Source organism: Rhagoletis zephyria, unplaced genomic scaffold, assembly GCF_001687245.7.
Source record: "Rhagoletis zephyria isolate East Lansing unplaced genomic scaffold, Rhagoletis_zephyria_1.1 Rzeph_scaffold_01787, whole genome shotgun sequence".
Classification (NCBI taxonomy): Eukaryota; Metazoa; Arthropoda; class Insecta; order Diptera; family Tephritidae; genus Rhagoletis; species Rhagoletis zephyria.
The window spans coordinates 44058-65928 of record NW_016158871.1 but is presented as its reverse complement, the minus strand read 5'-3'; the positions used below and the strand labels follow the sequence as shown (position 1 = coordinate 65928).

Below are 21871 nucleotides of genomic sequence, written 5' to 3'. Positions count from 1 at the left end.
GCGATGGTGAAGGGGACACTGATGTCACCGTCGTAACGATGGAGCAGGTGACAGGAAACTTAAATGAGGGTACTGCAGATCAACTTCCACATATCTAGGGTAGTGTCAGCTGCTCATTTGAGTCGCCTTTATAAAAGCGACGTCAATGTCGCGCTCATCCAGGAAACTTGGGTGAACAGCTTAAGGATTTTTGGCCTGGGCGCGGAAGGTTTCAAGCTTCTGGTGGAGAAAAATAGAATTAATATTAGAACCTGTGTAATGGCAAAGTCGGATTTAAATATCTTCCTTCTTCTTTATTACAGCGATGGTGACAATATGAACACCATACAGGAGATAGGAGGCGTGTCAATTGAGCTGACTTCTGAATACATACCTTATGTGGCTGAGGATCCTCCACATTTGTTTTTGCGTAGACAGGTTTCATTCTAATCGGAGGCGATGCTAATGCCCAACACGTGCACTGGGGGAGCTCGAAAATCAATAGTCCAGGTGAGTATCTTTTTAACTACCTTTTATCAACTAAACTAATGATATGTAATAGGAATCGAGATTGCAGGATAACTTTTGTATTTTGCAAAAATATGACTTTCTTCTGGGTTATACAGATCGTTGTGTTGAAACTCTTGTTCCGAATAGAAACTTGGTCATGAAAATCCCAAGCAGGGGAAATATGCAGTAAACTATTATACTCAACCCGCAGTATATGGAGGCTATATGATATAGCACCTCGAACCAAACAAAATTTGGTTGGTCAACATATATTTAAACCGAATTTCGGACTGATATCTTCATTTTAGACTTTATTCAAAAAAAATAATAATAATAATCAATATCTAATCAATGAACGCTTCGGGGTCGATTTTCGGGTTCGTTGAAATGGTTTTTCCGTTATTTGCACTTATTTTTCGGTTTTTCCTAAAACATTTTTGGGGTATTTTGGAATCGAGTTTCGGTTCCGTTAGACCCGTTTTTCGGTTCTTGTAGGAACGGGACCGATAGGTTTTCTAAAGGACACGGATCACCGGTTTCGATTCCTCGGTTCTTTGCATCACTAGTATGAACACATGTGAATATTCTTCTAAAGTACATTCTACGGTTATGTAACTGCATACATCTTTGAAATTCTCCACATTTATAAAATTAAATTATGTAGGCAAAAAATTTATGCAGGCACACTTGTTTTGTAATATTTATAATAAATCTTTACCATTGGTATTGTGCCCTCATTTATTCACTTCATTCATTTATACACACATTCCACTCGGCAGTCATTCATGCGTTTACACATTCATTCATTCAAAATTTATGCAAGTTTTCTTAGAGTTGAAAGTTTCTGGGCACTGGTCACTGACTGGAATGCATTGCCACGAGCGAATATACATATGTAGTATGTACTTATAAGTAAACAAATCTATAAGAAAATATTTACACATGCATACATACATATGTATGTATGTAGGTACAAGCCTATAACTGCAACAATTTACATCAGAGTGTAATCGAATATGGGTGCATACAGATATAAATACATACATACATATGTACATATTTATATGCATATATACCCTATATCTATTAACGTGTAAATTTTTTGGCAAAGTATGCATTTTTTAAGATAAATTGAGGGCAAGCAACGACATCGGCAACTACAGCAGTGGCACCAGCAAGCAACCAACCACCAAAGCTGCAACGCCTGCAACAAACTTTTGCTGTTGCTGTTATTCTTGCAGCAAACGGCACAAGCCCGGCTTGGTCGATTGGCTTGGTCTGCATCTGTCGCTGCAGCAAAGTGTGTGTTTTGGTCAAGCGATCAAAAAAGGTTCATTGGCCCTTAGCACAAAGTGCCAAAGATGTCGAAAAAAGCTGCCCTTTCTTTGTAAGCGACACTTAAAAGGTAAATATCCACACTTGCTGCAAGTATGAATGTCCGAATAATATACAATCCTGCATGAATATATATATGTATGTAAGTATGTGGTAGCTAAATATAATATTTTATGGGAGTTTATTTGTGCAGTGAACCTAAAAGTTATTTAAGTTGGATTTATGAGTTTCTATGTTTATATGCCCCAAGTTCAGACTATTTTATTGAGGAAGTGGAAATTATCTACTAAATAGATACATTGTAATGATACTATATTTTATGGGCATAACTGCACATCTATTGGAACCCGTTTCCCACAAATGTAATNTTTTATGGGAGTTTATTTGTGCAGTGAACCTAAAAGTTATTTAAGTTGGATTTATGAGTTTCTATTTTTATATGCCCCAAGTTGAGACTATTTTATTGAGGAAGTGGAAATTATCTACTAAGTTATGGGCATAACTGCACATCTATTGGAACCCGTTTCCCACAAATGTAATTAAATAAAATGACTTAATTTTAAACACGCCGGAGCAACTATTTAGCCGTAAGTACTTTTCATAGACATACATACATACATATGTTCATACATACATCATCTAGAGGGATGGAGGGAATAGGGAAATGTCGAATGAAATGAAGTGAAATGACAAAGCTGGAGTTTTTCATTGGAAAAGCGTAGTTATAAAGATGCCGTTAGTGAATCCAGATATACCAGTATGTACTTATTTTCATTGACCGATGGGGGTTACTTCTGTCTTTTTGTTTACCTGCCAACCATGGTAGAGAAATTTCTACTCCTAGATCGGTNGTTTTCTTTGTAAGCGACACTTAAAAGGTAAATATCCACACTTGCTGCAAGTATGAATGTCCGAATAATATACAATTCTGCATGAATATATATATGTATGTAAGTATGTGGTAGCTAAATATAATATTTTATGGGAGTTTATTTGTGCAGTGAACCTAAAAGTTATTTAAGTTGGATTTATGAGTTTCTATTTTTATATGCCCCAAGTTGAGACTATTTTATTGAGGAAGTGGAAATTATCTACTAAGTTATGGGCATAACTGCACATCTATTGGAACCCGTTTCCCACAAATGTAATTAAATAAAATGACTTAATTTTAAACACGCCGGAGCAACTATTTAGCCGTAAGTACTTTTCATAGACATACATACATACATATGTTCATACATACATCATCTAGAGGGATGGAGGGAATAGGGAAATGTCGAATGAAATGAAGTGAAATGACAAAGCTGGAGTTTTTCATTGGAAAAGCGTAGTTATAAAGATGCCGTTAGTGAATCCAGATATACCAGTATGTACTTATTTTCATTGACCGATGGGGGTTACTTCTGTCTTTTTGTTTACCTGCCAACCATGGTAGAGAAATTTCTACTCCTAGATCGGTTGTAATCAAACGAGATTTTTTAATTTACTCCGTAGTGACTCTTTCTGCATTCTTGCGATCATTCCAAAATATTTTCAATATGCTGACCTGCGGCGATGAGATCTAGTTATTGTCTTCATTTACAAAATGTGCGCTGTAGGTTCCAGCAACCTTGAATATTTAGCAATTGTCATTAAAGCAAGTTGAACATCCGCCTTGTTATAGCAGCACACAATCGATACGCAGACTTTCTTGTGAAAAAGTTTCCCTGAACTTAAAACTTTTCTAAATCTTCCACAATTTCAGGAAAATTTTGTGATAGAAAGGCATTGGAAGGGATGGGAATATATTGAAAGGGATACGAAGGTATTGGAAGGGATAGGAAGGCAGTGGAAGGTATGGAAAAGGATTGGAAAGGATAGGAACTCATTGGAAGGGGTAAGAAGGAACTGGAAAGGAATAGGAAGGCATTGGAAAGGAAAGGAAGGTACTGGAAGCGATAGGAACGCAATGAAAGGGATACGATGGCACTAGAAGGGATAAGAAGGCAGTGGAAGGAATAGAGAGGCATTGGATGGGATGAGAAGGCACTGGAAGGGATAGGAACACATTGGAAGGAATAGGAATGCATTGGAAGGGATAGAAATGCATTGGAAGGGACACGAAGGTATTGGAAGTGATAGGAACGCATTGGATGGGATACGAAGGCATTCGAAGGGAAAGGAAGGCAGTGGAGGATATAGAAAGGCACTGGAAGAGATGAGAAGGTATTGAATGGGACAGGAATGCCTTGGAAGGTATAGACAGGTATTGGAAGGGATGAGAAGGCACTGGAAGGGATGAAAAGGCATTGGAAAGAATAGGAACTCATTGGAAGGGGTAGAAGGAACCGAAAAGGAATAGGAGGGCATTGGAAAGGATTGGAAGGGATAGAAAAGCATTTGAAGGGATTAGAAGGCATTGGTTTATCACATCTTTCCGTTCATCACAGAATTGTAGGAGAAACTCAAATGTGTGTTTAATTCAATTCTGTGCCAATTCAATGCTTAATGCTGTGCTTACTTCATTGTAAATATCAATGATGAAAAAGGCAGGCTTATGTGGAAAGTGAGAGCATAGTTAAGAATTTGGTATCAGTGGGGATGCCATTGAATTTTCTTCTTTTTCTTCTTTTCATAAAGGGAACCATGTCGGTCTTACATAAGTGGTTTGATTGACGACGTCTTCAGAGCACCATTTCTTAGTTAGTGTATTCATAACAGTGCACCACGTAGAGGTCTTGATCATCTGCAAAGCCAAAAACGTTGAATCCGTTGTGTTTTACACTTTCCATGAGCTCATCAACAACGCGTATCCATAGTAAGAAAGATATAATCACTCCTTAATGCCAACCACGAGTAGACCCTACTGATTGCCTACAGTTTCCTAATTCCGCTGTTATAATTCTCAATTCAATATGCTTATTGCCCATGTTGTTCCATTATGCACATTCTATCTTGCCATGGGCTTAGATATTGCCTTACATAACGATGCGCAAAGTTTGCGTGGGGAATCGGGGGATGAACTGTTTTTTGTGAGAAATTAGGTGTAAAAAAAGTTTTTTTTTTGCTTAACTTGTAATGATTTAAAAAAATGTAAGTTGAAATGTCTCACCCGTCACCGTGGAATAAGCCGTATGCAGTTTTGTAGCTCGTTCAATTCTAGTATAATAAAGTTTCAAATGGCTAAAAATTATTGTTGATTTTTTAGACTTATNTGAATGACGATGCGCAAAGTTTGCGTGGGGAATCGGGGGATGAACTGTTTTTTGTGAGAAATTAGGTGTAAAAAAAGGTTTTTTTTTGCTTAACTTGTAATGATTTAAAAAAATGTAAGTTGAAATGTCTCACCCGTCACCGTGGAATAAGCCGTATGCAGTTTTGTAGCTCGTTCAATTCTAGTATAATAAAGTTTCAAATGGCTAAAAATTATTGTTGATTTTTTAGACTTATTCTCGTAGCATTTGCTTTCATATAACGAATAAACACAATTTATTTTATATAGAAGAAAACTGCAACACCTTCGGAAAAAAAATCTAAGACGAAAATTTTTAGGTACTTGAAACTTACCCTTTTTTATACTAGAATTGAGTGGGCTACAACACTGCATACTCAAAATTTTTCTAGAGAATCTAATTAAAAAGCTCGAAATTTTTACGAAAGTTTGTTGATTTTTTTTAATATTGCACAAAGTTTGAAATTGGATTTAAAGAATTTTTCTTAAAGAACGAACTATACTTTTATAAAAATGACTTAAATTTAATAACAAAAAAAATTTATAATTATGAAAACTTGTAAGAATTTGGTGCGACAAAATTTTTTTCGACCGCTGTAGGCATGGGCGTAGCCAGGTAGGGGCAGGGCGGTGACCGAGCCCCCCCTAAGTTTAAAATTTTCCTTATATATATATCAAATAGTACCCTGAAATGCCAGCTTAATAGGGTCATCCGCGGAGTAAGTGCAGTTCCCATCTGGCCTTTTAAAAGTACACAGGCCATTCCAGTGATACAAGTGTTATTTTCGCCTTAGTTTGTTGGAGCAATTGTTCCACCAGCAAACATAAATTACAAAACAAAATAAAATACCTTTATATTTTTTAACGTTTATTTATAACGAAGCCTTGCCAGATTTCATGTTCATGAACACCGTGCAAACAGCCTTTGTTCCCGGTAAAATAGTTTTACGCCCCCTCAAAGTCAAATGTGTACTGAATTTTAATTGCCATTAAGCACGCGAAAGTACATATATGTACCCTTAAATAAACCCTGACAAAAGAATAGAAAGTGTACAAACATGCCACGACGAATATACGATTAGTTTGAATATATCAAAATAAACACCCTGCAGGAAATGGGACTAGTTTTTAGCTAACTTTTAACTAACTTGCAGTCGACTAGTGGTAACTATTTATTAACAATTTCCTTTGGCCGTAACTAACTACATAAGATGTTAACTAACTTGTAGCTAACTACTTTTAAAGATAAACTATCAATAAAAAAGCCTTTTTTACATTTTTTATATTTGTATTTATTTACTTATATTATTTACCATTACATATTTGCTTATTTGTTTACACGTTCTTTTGTAGGTAGTCTCATACATAACATCAAAATGATAATATAACATTTCGACCTTTATTTTATTTGTCTTGAATACGAAAAATAATCTGCAAAGTGCCGAAAAAAATGTATTGAAAGTAGTTTTTAATGAGGATATTTAAATAGAGACTTGTAAAGAAAACATACTCCCGATAACGTCTGCATGACTCCTGCATGACTTTACCACTAACTTAAAGTTAGCTTTGTCATAGCTAATTAAAAGCTAATTACTTATTGAAATCCCGCAAAAAAGCTAACTAGAACTTGGTTATTTTAATCAATTGGTAATTTTTTTCTGCAGGGCAGTGTTAGATACTTATGTACATACATACGTAGTAGTATATGGATTAAGTAATTGTTTTCACTTTCTTAAAAATTGGTATATTATCAAAAAACTCTTCCATTAGAGACAAAGAAATACATTTATGCCTATATTGTACTGCATGTCTACATACACCCAGCGTCATTTGAATAGGTATATTATTTTACTTCAAGAACCGTAGAATAATATTTGTTTCAGACTTAAAAAATTATCGATTTTGAAGAAAATTAGTTAATCAGAAGAAAATATCTTTTTGTATGCCGTTTTTATTGAACAACGCGAAAAATCAGCTCAGTTTTGGGATTTCCTTGAGTACTGTTAGAGCCTTTAACGCAATACAAAATTTAAGTTGAACCAACAAAATGAAAATACTCACTTTAATTTCACCATTTAATACTCTTCTCACCATTTAACTCTCTATCTCATTAGTTCAAACGTGTGGACAATAAAAGGGAACTTCTTTGGATTCATTTCTGGTTCGCAACCAGTGGTTTCTTTCATTCTTCAGGAATTTGTGTTGATGTTAATACTAGTCTTGGTTTTTGTCTCTGTCTCGTATTTGCTTGTATGCCTTTGTGTATTTGGCTATGCCCTTGTCTGTATTTATTTTTGTCATTGCTATTACTTTGGATTTTCTTTTGTCTTTGTCTCTCTATATTGTACTTTGAATCTTTGACTATTTCATCCTTTCGAGTTTCTAACTCATAAAACTTTAGTCTGTATAGTTGTAGTAACATTGAACCACAAGATGCATTTTGAAGTTTTCTGGCAGCATTTTCATTCGATTTTCGCGAAGAAAAGCCTTGAATGTACTAAATGTGCGCTCGACGTAAGTTGATACAAGTGGAGCCCAATTTAAATATGGAACGTTTGAAACGTTCATATTATCAGGAATAAGGGCGTTTTCCTCGCCCTTTACAATTTTATCCACTCCCCTTATTGTCTCCAAGCCTACGTTAGCTGAGAAAACGGCTTTGAATTTTTCCAACACCAATTTGGCAAGAGGTGCCTGCGCTTCTATAAGCTGCATGGGCATGTGTATATTTTTTAATCTTAGAAAAAATTGTAAATGCTATAATCACTTTTTTAAAAGTAGAAAAGACAAAAAAAGGCAATTATCTTAAAAAAGGCAACATCAAATGTGTATATATGGAATCAGGGAAAGCTAAATCGTGGACATTCTTAATCGAATATACTCTCTCTCTCTTTGGAAGAAAAAAGGCAATTTCCATAAAATCCGTTCCCTGGTAATAAGTATCGTTAATTAAGTGAAAAATTGTATCACTTATAGGCGTATATCATTCAAAGTGACTACAAAATTGGTGATAATCTTATCAAACAACAACAAACCCTTTTTGAAAAAAACCTTTAGAAAAAATATTAAAATAAATAAGAAAACATTTTCTCAAATTTACTAAATTTAAGAAAATAACTTTACTCATGCTAAGAATACGGCTTGTTAATTTACCTAAACTTAAAAAACAGAAACAAAACACCGCAGAAAATAAATTAGAGAATACTGTCTTAAATGAAGTCAGAAGTTTCTTATTTTATTTTCTTAAAACGTTTTGCAGGCGCCTAAGAAACTTATACAAATAAATATTTACAAACACTAGCCACGATTTCCACAGGAATTTGAACTGTTTGATTTTTCAGAAATAAGGAGACACTTATTTTTTTATTTTGAAATCGGGTAATTTTACCCGTGCCGCCGGGGATAAAATTTCTATAAAATCGTTAAAAATAAATATTTTTTGATCGATTAAAACTATTTCCCATCAGAAGTCTTCAAAAAATAATACCGTGCTTATTTAACTTAAAAGTTTTACTAAGTGTGTTTTAATACCCGATAATCCTATCTGTTATATACAAAAATTAGTTATTTTATATTTTCATAACCACGTCACGCACGAACAGATCAATGGATGTGCTTATTTTGTTTTATTAATTACACTCTATTATTTCCCACATAGCTAAAAAGCTTGGAAAAACAGGGTTGCCAGACATTTGAAAATTTAAGATTATTTAAAGGCTCAATAAAATAATTAAGATTCTTCATCAAAACTAAAAGCGTTTGAAGAGATTTAAAAACATTTTTGTACGGGCTGCCACCCTTTTAAAAAATACTTCAACGATTATTAAAAATTTAAGCTAGCTTAATACCACAATTTGGGTATCAAATAGTAGGTTTATGCACTCCCAACAAAGGTTTTTGAAAATACATACTTTTTCAAATCATCCCACTAGAACTTGAAGGGAGATCTCCCAATGTGAGGAATAAAAGAGTACTCATTTTGGCCAGATTTCGGAGCAATAGGGGAGATTTATTGGTTCTGACCTCCTTTATAACTCGTTTAGGAGTCAAATCGAAGATCTCCTAAGTGAGCAACAAAAGAATACTCCCAGAGCCATGATTTTGGAGCAATAAACGATTTCACATATATAATAAAAAAAATTTCAAATCATCCACTAGAACTTGAAGGGAGATCTCCCAATGTGAGGAATAAAAGAGTACTCATTTTGGCCAGATTTCGGAGCAATAGGGGAGATTTATTGGTTCTGACCTCCTTTATAACTCGTTTAGGAGTCAAATCGAAGATCTCCTAAGTGAGCAACAAAAGAATACTCCCAGAGCCATGATTTTGGAGCAATAAACGATTTCACATATATAATAAAAAAAATTTCAAATCATCCACTAGAACTTGAAGGGAGATCTCCCAATGTGAGGAATAAAAGAGTACTCATTTTGGCCAGATTTCGGAGCAATAGGGGAGATTTATTGGTTCTGACCTCCTTTATAACTCGTTTAGGAGTCAAATCGAAGATCTCCTAAGTGAGCAACAAAAGAATACTCCCAGAGCCATGATTTTGGAGCAATAAACGATTTTTGTCGATTTTGTACTCCTTTATTACTCGTTTAGGAGCCAAACGGGAGATCTCCCAAGTGAGCAATAAAAGAATACTCCCTGAGGTATGATTACGGAGCGATAACTGAAATTTGTCGGTTTTGTACTCCGTTATTACTCGCTTAGGAGCAAAAAGCGATGTCTCCTAAGAGAGTATTCCTTTTGATTGATAGGGGAGCTATAAGCATCTCGTTCAAAAGAAATTGCGTATTATTGGAAAAATTTATCATAAGGAAAACTACAGAAAATATTTCATATAGAAACAATAAAAGGAGGATGCAATAATTGAATGCACACAGTTAAATGAAGGTCCGTCGGTACCCAGTGGGAATTAGGAGCACGTAATAATACCTTATTAGCAACTTACTCTTCACCTGGCAGTCATTACCATTTCCCTGCCAAACGTCCCTTACTTTTACAAAGGCATGGCCGCCTTATGTAAGTAGGAATTAAGAATGTACATTTGGTAACAGACATACTTCTGAGCCGCTTTACAAAGTAAGTTACGTGTAATGCAGAGCAGTCGCTCAGAGTAGTTCGGCGCTTGGAAATAACTTCGGCTGCACATTACTTTGCAACTGACAACGTCATGTGTCGTCGGAGGTGTTCATTTTGCGCTTTACAAGTAGATGACATTGGCCATGATGACAATTTTGGTACTGAAAACTGAAAGAAAACATGGGTTACCTCGTAAGGTGCTTACCTATTTTCCCAGTGGGTATGTATTGCAACTTCTGTTTAAATTGATTAAATGTTGTGTTCTATATCCTAAGTACTTTTCAGATTAGCAAATTAGTATCAGCATTTACGTATGACCACCTGGTTTTAACGTTCATATAATGCCGGTCCAGAGCTTTTACTGGGGCATAGCTATCAGATGGGCAAAGTAACCTTCACATTGATCGTGGTTAAAACAAGAAAGTTTTATACACTCTCCCTATTTGCGTGAGCTCCTGAATACCCAAGCATCCCTGACACCAGGAAATCATGTAGTTATCTCACCGTTTTATTATCGTTCTGTTTTACTTTGAATGCATTTACCCGCATTAGAATTCCAACATTAATCAAAAATGTAATAAGTATTATTTATGTATGTTTTGTCTGATCTCGTACTTATAGGTATCTGTTAAGATCTTTTAATATTGTATACATGCATGAGATTAAAAAATTAAATAAATGGATTGCGTAAATAGCAAAATCTTTTAGCTAATATGTGAGGCAATGAAGGGCTCTTTTATTACTCGTACAGGAAGCTTTCGGGATGCCTCTCATGGAGGCATGTGGGATGTTTTTCTATGTGCACTCCCTTGTTGTCCTTTTGGGATGGATAGGGGAGGATTTTATGGGGGTACTCCCGTATTGCTCCCTTAGGAGGTTTGTGGGATGATATTTCTGTGTGTGCTCCCCGATCGCTCGTTTAGGAGGTAAAAGGGATTACTCCCCCTCCTAGGACATATAATGTTAAGGGAGTATATGCTCCCAATGGAGTACTCACCAAGCAATCGTACGATGCTCCCCAGTTCTACTGGGATGCTACATGCGTACATATACATATGTACCATGTTCCTTTTCTTTGCATTCACATAATCTACACAACATATGTAACGTGACGTTTGTTAATAAACCAGCAAAAATTATGTGTCCGAATAAAAACAGTCGAGTCATGCGAAGGTTCAAACCAATTGAGAATTGCCCATATACCTTCTCTACCATGTCAAATTATCGAATGTGCAAAAATGCATATTGCATCATTTCACTTACCTTAAAGTAATCAGGGTGTTCTCTCCATTTGCACCACTTTTTTTTTTATTAATCATTCTTCAAAACGAGATCAAAAAAAAATTTCTCTGATGCCCACAAATCCAGATCTAACCTAGCAAAAACTTTCTTACTGCATTACAGGTATTGCAGTTGGAAAGCATTTGTACATTTTCTCGCTTACCTGCAATGACATGCCCAGGTTAAAGTAATGTGCTTTGTATGTTGGTCTGTACCCGGTAAGAAAATTTTCGGACTAATCACAAAAAGAGTAGTCCTGACTTAGGGCCAATTTCAGATAAATATTTAAATGCCACTTAAGTTTAATTTTAGATTGGTATTGTAAATTTCATTTCAAATCACCTTTACTTAAATATGCCAAATAATATGCCAAAGGAGTATTGCAAATGCCTGTGTAATGTACATAAATACAAGGGAAAGTGCAATTTCCTGCATTTCGCCCACATATTTCTTCTATTGCTTTTGTCCGTTAATCCACTGAAAGTATTAAACGAATTTTCGTTTCTTAAGTTTTGCACATTTCTATGGACGGTTTGCATGCATATGTTAAAGAAATTATTCTACATACGAATATATTGCCATATACATACATATGTATATATAAATATGTACACTCGTGTACGTTGATACATACATATGTACGTATTTCTTAGTTATGCAAATTCAACTATTTCTGATTTGAGACACCTGATAATATTTTGTCTAGACGTGATAATTGCACTAAAGCTGAATTGTTTAGTTACTTGTTTTATAAAGAGGACTATTCGAACAGCAATTTTAGGTAAATTGAAGGCTAAGCTGAAATACGAATTCCGTTTTTTTAAAGAAAAAAGAGAAATCGTCAAACGTTAAACTACTTAAATGGACATTTTTAAAATTTTATCTTTTATTGTAAGTCGCTTTTATATTTATAAAATGCTTAGGAAAAAACATCAAAAGCCTTTGACCAAATCCACCTTGTCCCATCAGTAGTTGTCTCCTCGTAAAGGCCATTAACATAATTAGCCGTACCTATCAAGAAAAATGAAATTGTATCCGTTTATCCATGCAGACGTACTAACCTCTATTTTCTTGTATATGTATGCACATTAGGGTGATCTAAAAATACATGTAAAAAAAAGTAAAGTCGGAATTTGTATGCTCTCACCCCGAGGAATTCGAAATCAAAAAATATTTAGAGGTTGCGCAAAGTGCTCAAAGTTTTCCGTGTATTTTATATGAAAACATGAACATTTTATAGAAATTTTGAAAACCAAATTTAGCATTTTCTGGGATTTTTAGGGGTCCCATAAAACATAGTTAATATTAAAAAATTGTTAAAATAACTGGGCATTTATTTTTTAATTAATCTGAACTTAACTTTTTAAAATTGTGGCCACCCTTTAAGAAAAAACTTTAACTGGCTTATAAGCTTGGAAAGTTGTAAAGAAAAAATTTAAAGCAGCAAGATATAAAAGAATGGGTATAATTTTTTCGGTATAGGAAAATCCTAGGGGATCGGGCATTAAAATTCCGACTATACTTTTTTTTTTTACCACCCTAATGTATGTACATACATACGTGCATACACATGTAGATGCATACATACATAAGTACCCGAATGTATTTCCATCAGTACAAAGTATCTTCACACGATTTACACTCATCCTCATGTAATAAACTACGATTGACTGTCTCGCATCTGGCAGCACCATTGGGTTTTGGTTAAAAGTAAAAGTTTTTGCCGCTGTATTGGCCGTTCTTAATGTATACTTTTAGCATTTTTTTCGCGATTATCTTCGTTGCTAAAATTTACGCTAAAAGCTTTTCTTTGGCGGTCTGATACATTTAGTTTGTAGTCAGATTTATAGTTTTTAAAAATATGTTTATGTGCGTGGCTATTCGTAGGTGTGTCTGTTGCAAAATTTTAAAGATCTAAACAGGTACACAAATAAATGGATAAGTATTATAAAAAACAATTAAAAGTTATTTGAAAAGTGATATTTACACAATGTTATCGTATTTAAAGTTTTTTATGTGCAATCATGGAATACGGTTCGCGCGAAAATCGTCGTAATTGACCTAAAAAATGCAACTCCGAAAATCCCAAAATATTTCGGATGTTGCGGTCATTAAAAATCTATGGAAATTTTGTGTATCATACCGAGAAGTTATTGAAAGAATCTGCTCGGATAGTCCAGCGTGAAAAATCTGGCCAACTCCGCACTGTGCGTACGCCAAAAGCCATTAAAGCGGTAGATAATAGCTTTGATCCAATACTTTTCGTGTAAAATCCCTAAAAAATGTCAAACAGCAAAATTTCTCTCTGAAGTGAGAGTAAAAAGTGAATAATAACAAAAATTACGGGAACAAAAAAAGCATTTTTCCTGTAAAAACGTCGACTAGTGATCGCTTGACACTATTCATGATTTTACCAGAAGAAAAAGTTCGGGTAAAATCTTGCAACTTCATTCTCTACACAACTCTCTGTAAGTTCGTGTAAAAACCTGTAAGTTCATGGAGTACTGGATCAGAGCTAACATCAGCAAGGACAGCATGACGCACATCACAAAACGTGACTTGGGACTGAGCGCATATAAGAGACACACCAATTGGTGAAACAAAGGCCCCATATTATGAGCAGTGATCGGACTTTAAAAAATTCTGTGTGGTAGAAATTGGAAAAAATGTGGTACTTCTCTGGGTTTGGATCAGACTTAGTACAAAAATTAAAAAAATCCTGCAAGGTTTCACCTAAATTGCAAACTTTTTAATTAGACTCAAAAAAAAAATAATAATTTTAGTATAATAAAGTGCAAGATTGAAGTTGCTAAAAATTGCGTTGACTTTAGGCAATTTTTTTCCTTGACAGTGTAAAGTAGTTCCTTCCATATCAAGATATTTTTCAAACATATTTTAAGAGATTTCTGCAACCTTGCGGAGTGCTGCCAGTTTTTATTTTTATCACATCACGATGTAGCGAACAAATGTGCCACGTTCCAGAAACCGCTACTTGAGATTTGCCGATTTTGACAATTCTCAAGTAAAAGTAAACAACGTCTCAGAGACTTTAGATGCACTTAAATTTGCTAATACTTTCACAAAAATCGCCGTTTTTTAAGACATTCGCTATTAATTCTTTTTATAAATCATATATTTTGCAATTTAACACAATAAAACCACGTTTCCTGTCGAAAAATGTATTACTGCTAAAATTTACTATTTTACAGTTTATTTTATCCTCCCATTCGGCTTTGTTTACTTTTACTTGAGAAATTTCATCGTCGCTGGGAGTGCGAAATCTTTTATTATATCATTCACGTTACCATATAGTGTTTAATGTTGTACAATTTTTGCTCTTAAAATTAAGAAAATTATGTCGAGTAAAAATAAAACTACTCAAAACCCCGAATATGTGGTAGATTTCAGACCTTTAGTGGTAGGTGTGGTAGATGCTCAAAAAAGTGGCAGATCTACCACAATGTGGTAGAAGTCCGATCACTGATTATGAGTTGCATTCGATCTTCGACTGTGGTCGAAAGTGCTGATCGAACGAATTTTAATTTTGTATGACGAGGAATAGCGCTAAATAGTGTGCTTATACATATTTATGTAAATGTGTAAAAAAGAAAGTTCATACAAATTTGGTAAAAATTAGCACAACGGAGTTCTCGTTCGTGGATTCAGAGTCAGAAAATGAGAGTTTAGTGAACTGGCCAGGAGCAGAAAATGTTTAAGTAGAGTCTTTCGAATGTATTTGGACATACAATATATTTTTAAGAAAATTTATTAAAAACTTCCGACTGTCTAAAGAGGCTTTTGTAGACCTGCTGTCCGCTACACAAAACCTGCTGCGGCAATGCTTTCGAGCCAAATCTATTTAAAATATTTCAAAATTATCAACAGCTCTACGATTTTGTTCTCAGAGATCGTGCCAACTGAGTATTGCGATTTTCCTTCATAAGTGAAACCTGAACTTCGAGCTTGTGTTTAATATTCACGACGTTAGACCTGCATGAAATTTATAAAAAAAAATTTAAAATTAGTGTCCAGCCGCCAAACGCAAAATCATATATTCTTCACAATTTTCTAACACTTCGACACATCATCGAAAGCAAAATTCTGTTCGGCAGAAAATTCGATACTCAAGGAAAATTTCGACACGGTTGCATAGCTCATAATACGAATTTCTCATTCGATCTTCGATAACCAGCGAAGATCGAAAATCGAATTCCACTCATAATAAGGGCCAAAACGCATGTAGGTCAAAATCCAAAGCCTTGCTTCGCCAGTGCGCGAAAAACAGTCACAGATGAATTCTGTTTACTTATCGTCGCCTGGGTAAAAGATTGTCGTATGTTAATTTCGGTAGGTTGTGGGAAATCGCGATTGAAGTTTGGAATAAAATTTCTCAAAAACGCGAAGATAGATTTTCTCCAAAAACTCTACGTTGTATGAAATACGACGCAATGTGATCAAAATTTCTACTAAATTAATGACACTTTTTACTCAATATCTGGGAAACTAAAGGATTATTGATTAGTTTAATATGACTGCATCACTAACTAAATTTTTACTAAATTATCGAAAAAACTGCATCTAGAATTAAAAATCATCAAAATGGCGATTACGACAATCTTTTACCCAGGCGACGTTATGAGAATTTTTTCACTGTGGAAGAATCGTTCAATAAACAGAGTGGTAGGGTACATATATGCTGCGACATTACGAACTCCTAACTCGCTCCGTGGGTTCAACGCGGCGTTATTTGTTTTTCAACAAGTACTTAATTGAGTAGGGACAAACTTTTTCGCTTTTTATTCTGGATTATTTTTCTTTTATTTAACTTCCATTATTTTTCAATTAAGATTTGTACACTTTTTGTTGGGTCATTGGTACAAAATGAAAAAAGTTGGACAAAAATTTTAAACAAAAATTTTGAATTAGTTGTGCATATTTATTTTGCTTAGGTTGAAGTACATATTTACATAGACTGAACAAAGTTATAATGAAAACTAAACTTACTTAAGTAAGTTACATTAGATTAAAATTAATCTAGAGTTAAAAATTGGAGCATGTAAACGAACGATCCATATATTAAAGTAAAATTAACAAATAAAGGTGGACATGACAATAACAGTGTATGTTGTGTGTCACGCTTTGAGTGAGGCTTTAAGTAAAATTAATTTATTATAAGATCCCTATATTTAGTTCATGCACGCAGATACCTACCTATATAGCTTTACATATTCAGAGCCGCCCAGAATGTTTATAAGTTCTTGAAAATGGGGCGCAAACCAATGAAATGATGAATGTTTTCTGCTTCTCCCAAGTTCCAGATTAAACAGTTCTCAGAGGATACCTTTTTTAATGCTCTGGAACTGAGATCCACCTGGCAGATGATCGTGGAAATCATTTAAGTATAAAGAAAACAGTACCAAACTTAGTTGGCAATCAAATTCATACTCACGGAGAAAAATGGGCGTCTTTGGAAAATAGGCGTGGCACCTCCCATATTAACTTAAACTTTCATATCTCTTCAAATATTTGGGGTAGAGTACCCAAGCTTGGCATGGAGATATGTATGTATGTGAAATAAATCTCATACCCATAGCGAAAAGTGAGAGATATTGGACAAGAGGTGTGGCAACTCCCATGCAAATTGATTTTTTTAGAGAACTGGAACTTGGCACCGGGATGTGTATACAAAATTAATTATATGCTCATGGAGAAATATTGCGATTTTCCGAAAACGGGACGTGGTACCTCCCGTACAAATTTACTATTTTATACTGCATATCTCTAGAGGTGTTTATGGTAGAGTAATGGCACTTGGCATTGGGATATATAAAATCAATTTCATTCTTATGGAAGAAAATTAGGTGTATAAGAAAGGGGGGCGTGGCACTTCACGTACAAATTGACTGTTTCTTAGCACATATCCCTGAAAGCGTTTGTGAAAGAATACTGGAACTTGAGTTATGTATGTATATAAAATTTATCCATTTTTCAAAGGAAAAATTGTGAGTTATTAGAAAAGACCTCCCATACATTCTAAAATTTGCATAATACATATCTCCTTTTAGATATAAATCCGTATGTGGGTACCCAGGTACCCCGGTTGGACTAAAACGTTAATTAATTTAGTTGGGTACACCAGCGTTAAACAAGTAAAAAAGTTTAAGTTCGGGCGGAGCCGAACATTAAATACCCGGCGCAAGCACTAAATATAGTTTTTTCACCTTTCCGAAAACTACCGCTACATGGTAAGTATCTTCGATAGAACGTCCAGATAAACTTGTATATAATTATATTTGGGCTGTATCACGCCCATTTTCAAAATTTACCTTAATAATGTTAGTTCTTTTCAAGGGATTGTTGTTAATATAAATTTTGAGTAAATTGACGTCCTTGAATTTCGAAATATCAAGTTTCAAGCATTTCTGAAATGTGCTCTTATATCAAAACTGGGCGAAATTTTAGTCCGATTTGAATAAGTTTCAACGTTTTGCTTTTATCTCGCTAGAACAATAATCGTACCGAGTTTGGAACAAATCGGTAGAACGGTTACCGAGATACCTAAATGTGGTCATTAGTGGGCGGTGCCACGCCACGGTTACCAAGTTACACAAATGTAATCATAAGTGGGCGTGGCTAAGCCCATTTTCCAGAAATTTATTATAGTCTTTATTTTCGTATAAAAATCATTGTAAATATCAGTAGTTACTAAAATATCGCAATTTTCTTATTTCTGAAAACTACCGTTATATGGGAGGTAGGCGTAGTCATTTTCCGATTTTGCCTATTTTCAATACCATCCGTCCTACGCCGAAAAGCAGTACACATACCAAGTTTCGTTCAGATATCTCATCTCTCTGATCATTTATGTATCCATTTGTCTATATCTATCTCCATTCGTTTTGGCTGTTACAAACAGCCGCTATGTGAACAAAGTTCCAATACCCTTGTGCCCATCTGACATCATATTCGAAATCAGCGACCACAAAAACCCCCATTCAAATTAGTTTAGTTACTTCTGGACATTTGGCCAGCAAATAGTAGTCGCCAGACCATAGCGCATTGCATCAGTTAAAGCCGCTTACATATTACACACCATCTGCAAAAGTGATACAAATCAAAACAACACGTTCGTCAGAAAATGCGAAAAACTATTTCGTAGCACATGTTAATCATATGGCCAAGGGAGACTTTATCTTATCAAATTATAACAAAAATTAGGTCCAAATTTTGCTTGAAAATAAATACATTCTCTGTATGCGTTTTTAGTGCATAATTTCAGAAATGCAAAATTTTGAGATATGTCACTTTTGAAGATCGTGTGCGATATGTGTATATACCAAGCGGTTTTTTTTAAAACAATTTTTACAAAATGTATTGAGCAATTATAATTGTATTTTTATTCGCATTTTCTAACACCAAAAAAGTAATTGCCTCCCATTAATGAGCAAATTATCAAAATTGAATCATCGCAGGCGTGATTCAATATAATGAAGCTGAAACGCGAAAGCGTATGGCACTTTTTATACAAATAAATTAATTATAATGAAATTTGCTATAAAAATCCGCTTTTGCAAGCCATGAAAATCAGTTGAAAGTTGTTATTTGTAGTGACTAAAATATGAAGGCAAGCTTTGTGTATTTTGCAGTGATTTGCGTATTTGTGGTACGTAAAAATTTCAGAGAAAATTTAGAAACTGGATTTACCTAATCGTTTTCGATTACAGCACTATGCGAATGCGCAGGATACTACAAGTGTGGATTGCACCAAAAAGCCACGTCATGTTGTGAGTGAACTTTATTTTAGCAGAATTTTTTATGAAATGTGCAAACGAACCGAACTAACAATTTACACCCAATGAAAACAGCCTCCACACATGTGCTGCCCAGTGCCTGACCTCACCACCGATGAACTAATGCAGAAATGCGCCCAATTCGCCGAACCACCACCGCCGCGACCACCTTCCAGTGAAGAACCACCAATGCGTGGACATCCACATCCACATGGACCACATATGCATCCTGTAAGCGACCATTTGTGCATTTGGGGACACATTTTTATGCATCGTATTTATGTATATATTTTAAAACGTGTTAACTTTTTTTCGCTTCTTTTTGTTTGTATATTCAGTGTTTCATGGAATGCATCTTCAATCAAACTGAAGTCATTGGCGAGGATGGTGAACTCAATGCGGATAAATTTGAGCAGCTGCTAAACACAGTTGTAAAGGACGATAGGGAAATGGCTATAATTATGAAAGAATCATTCAATGCTTGCTCTGCCAACGCCAACGAGTTGAAGACGAAAATCGCCGAAGAGATTGAAAAAAATCCGGAGTTTTCCAAACAAAAATTCCAACCCCTCTGTTCGCCTTTTAGTGCTATGACAATGGGTTGTATCAAAATGCAGACATTCCAGAATTGCCCATCATCTACATGGAATGATAATGAAGAATGCAATGCTTTCCGTAAATTTATTATGGAATGCAAAAAGCCTAAGTAAGGGCTGTTTTCCTACAAATACACATATGCATATATAAGTATGTATATACATATATTCTTACGCATCATGTTAAATATGTATTTGCATATGTTTTTGTAAGTACTTTGTGGGCGCAATAAAAATAATTTGTTCATATTATAAAGTAAGAAATGTTTTTGATTAACTGATAACACAGTTCTGCAACCAAATCTAGGGGGAGCGTTCATGTTTGTAGGGTATATTTATGTGCATATTTAAATAGCAAACTCCAAATGCATCTTTAATTTTTTGAAAAGTGTGCGATTCTCCCACTTAGTGATATTTTAAGTATCTGGTAAACGATGAAAATAATTCTAATGAGAACAGGAATTCGCACTCATGGTATTGGATATTTACTCCCATCGTAGAGTAAAATCATCCATTCTCATTACAAATTAGCTAGTTAGAATGAGAGAGTGAATTCCGATTCCCATGAGAATTATTCGCAACGTTTACCAGAACCTGTAACCCCGTCGCAATTTGCATTTGGTACAGATTGGCGAAGCGGCTTTCGATGTACACCAGTGATTCCCAAAGTGGTCCAGGTGGACCCCCAAGGGGCCACGGGAGACTCGAAAAAAATATGGGGGTCCACGAGTAAATAAACAAAATGGTTGCTTGATAGCCTATTTATTTAACTTAAATTTTTTGAGTGGTGTATAGTGCTCTTGAAGCACTGGTGAACTTACCGCCTCCTGCAGACTAAAAAGTAACGGATGTTGGTAGTACACTGAGTGAGGCGATGTGGAAATTGCCAGCGGCAGATATTTGAGCACTTGTGTCTTTTGAATGCTACATGATAGTACGCCACCATTACCTTTGTTGAAGAGATTCTAGAGAGAGAGAGTTCGATGAGGGGAAATGCTGGTATAATTCCAGCACTCGTACATTGTCGAATCTACACTGATGGCTCCAAAACAGACTCAGGGTCAGGATCTGGAGTATTTTTCGAGGTTAATGGGGATAAGCTTTACTTTTATCTTGGCGAATATGTTTCAGTCTTCCAGGCTGAGGTATTTGCAATCCCCAAAGCCATAGACTACGTGGTGGAAAATAGGTGGAGGGGAAGGAGTTTACGTATCTACAGGTACAGCCAAGCTGCACTTAAGGCTATTGGTCAGACCTCTATCTAAGTACTTTCAAACTAGTTCGGCAATGCAAGTCTCCACTTAATTATGTTGGCTTTACTCTGCGTGCCTGAAAATGAGACATCTGACTACCCCACTTCGACCATCGAAGCCACCATCAGAAACAGGTGGACAAAACTCATGTTGCCTTCAATCTCAGAAGGTCTATCTACGTGGCACAAACACCTGACTGTGATAAAAGGCATAAATGACAACTCCATTTGCCCATCCTGCTTTGAAGAGGATGAGACGGTGGAACACTTCTTGAGCTTCTTGTTTGCTTGTTTGTTTATCGTCGCGTTATCTAGATTCGGTATTTTCTTTTTTGTTAGTTTCTGAATTTAAAGTTTGGCGTAAAAAGCTTTGCTTTGTTTGAAGTTTCGTGATTTAAAAGTGCGAAGCGATAAAAATAAAAATTGTGCCATCAACACAAATAAACTATTTGACAAATACATCACATACAAATTCATGAGTGAGCTCTTAAAAAATATAACTTCTCAGAGCGAGATAGTCCTTTCATGGCCTTACGAGCTCTGTTTTTAAAGCTTGCAATTGTATAATCACATCAATTATATAAATAGGCAATCATGTTTCCTTTACACCCCTTTTACGGCTAAACTGTACTTCTAAGGTATAAACAATTATATATCATTATAAAGGTATTTTGATGCTGATGTGCAGGCAATTTTTAAAATTTTAAATTAGTTTAAAATAGAGCGAAAAAATCAATTCAAAAGTCACACCAATACCAATGCCATACATGTACATGGTTGGGGCGGAAATGCCTCCTAAATGTATGCTTTAATATTGATAGTGAATTA

General features: G+C 35.2%; 1 protein-coding gene across 1 annotated transcript; it reads left to right on the top strand.

Moving 5' to 3' along the window:
- The first annotated feature begins 18993 nt into the window (after window positions 1–18993).
- Window positions 18994–20042, top strand: LOC108365154 (general odorant-binding protein 66-like). Its single transcript, XM_017619115.1, has 4 exons — window positions 18994–19068; window positions 19130–19189; window positions 19271–19426; window positions 19534–20042. Exons 1-4 carry the CDS (start codon window positions 19024–19026, stop codon window positions 19903–19905), a joined length of 633 nt encoding a protein of 210 aa, XP_017474604.1. The 5' UTR covers window positions 18994–19023; the 3' UTR covers window positions 19906–20042.
- The last annotated feature ends 1829 nt before the right edge of the window (window positions 20043–21871 follow it).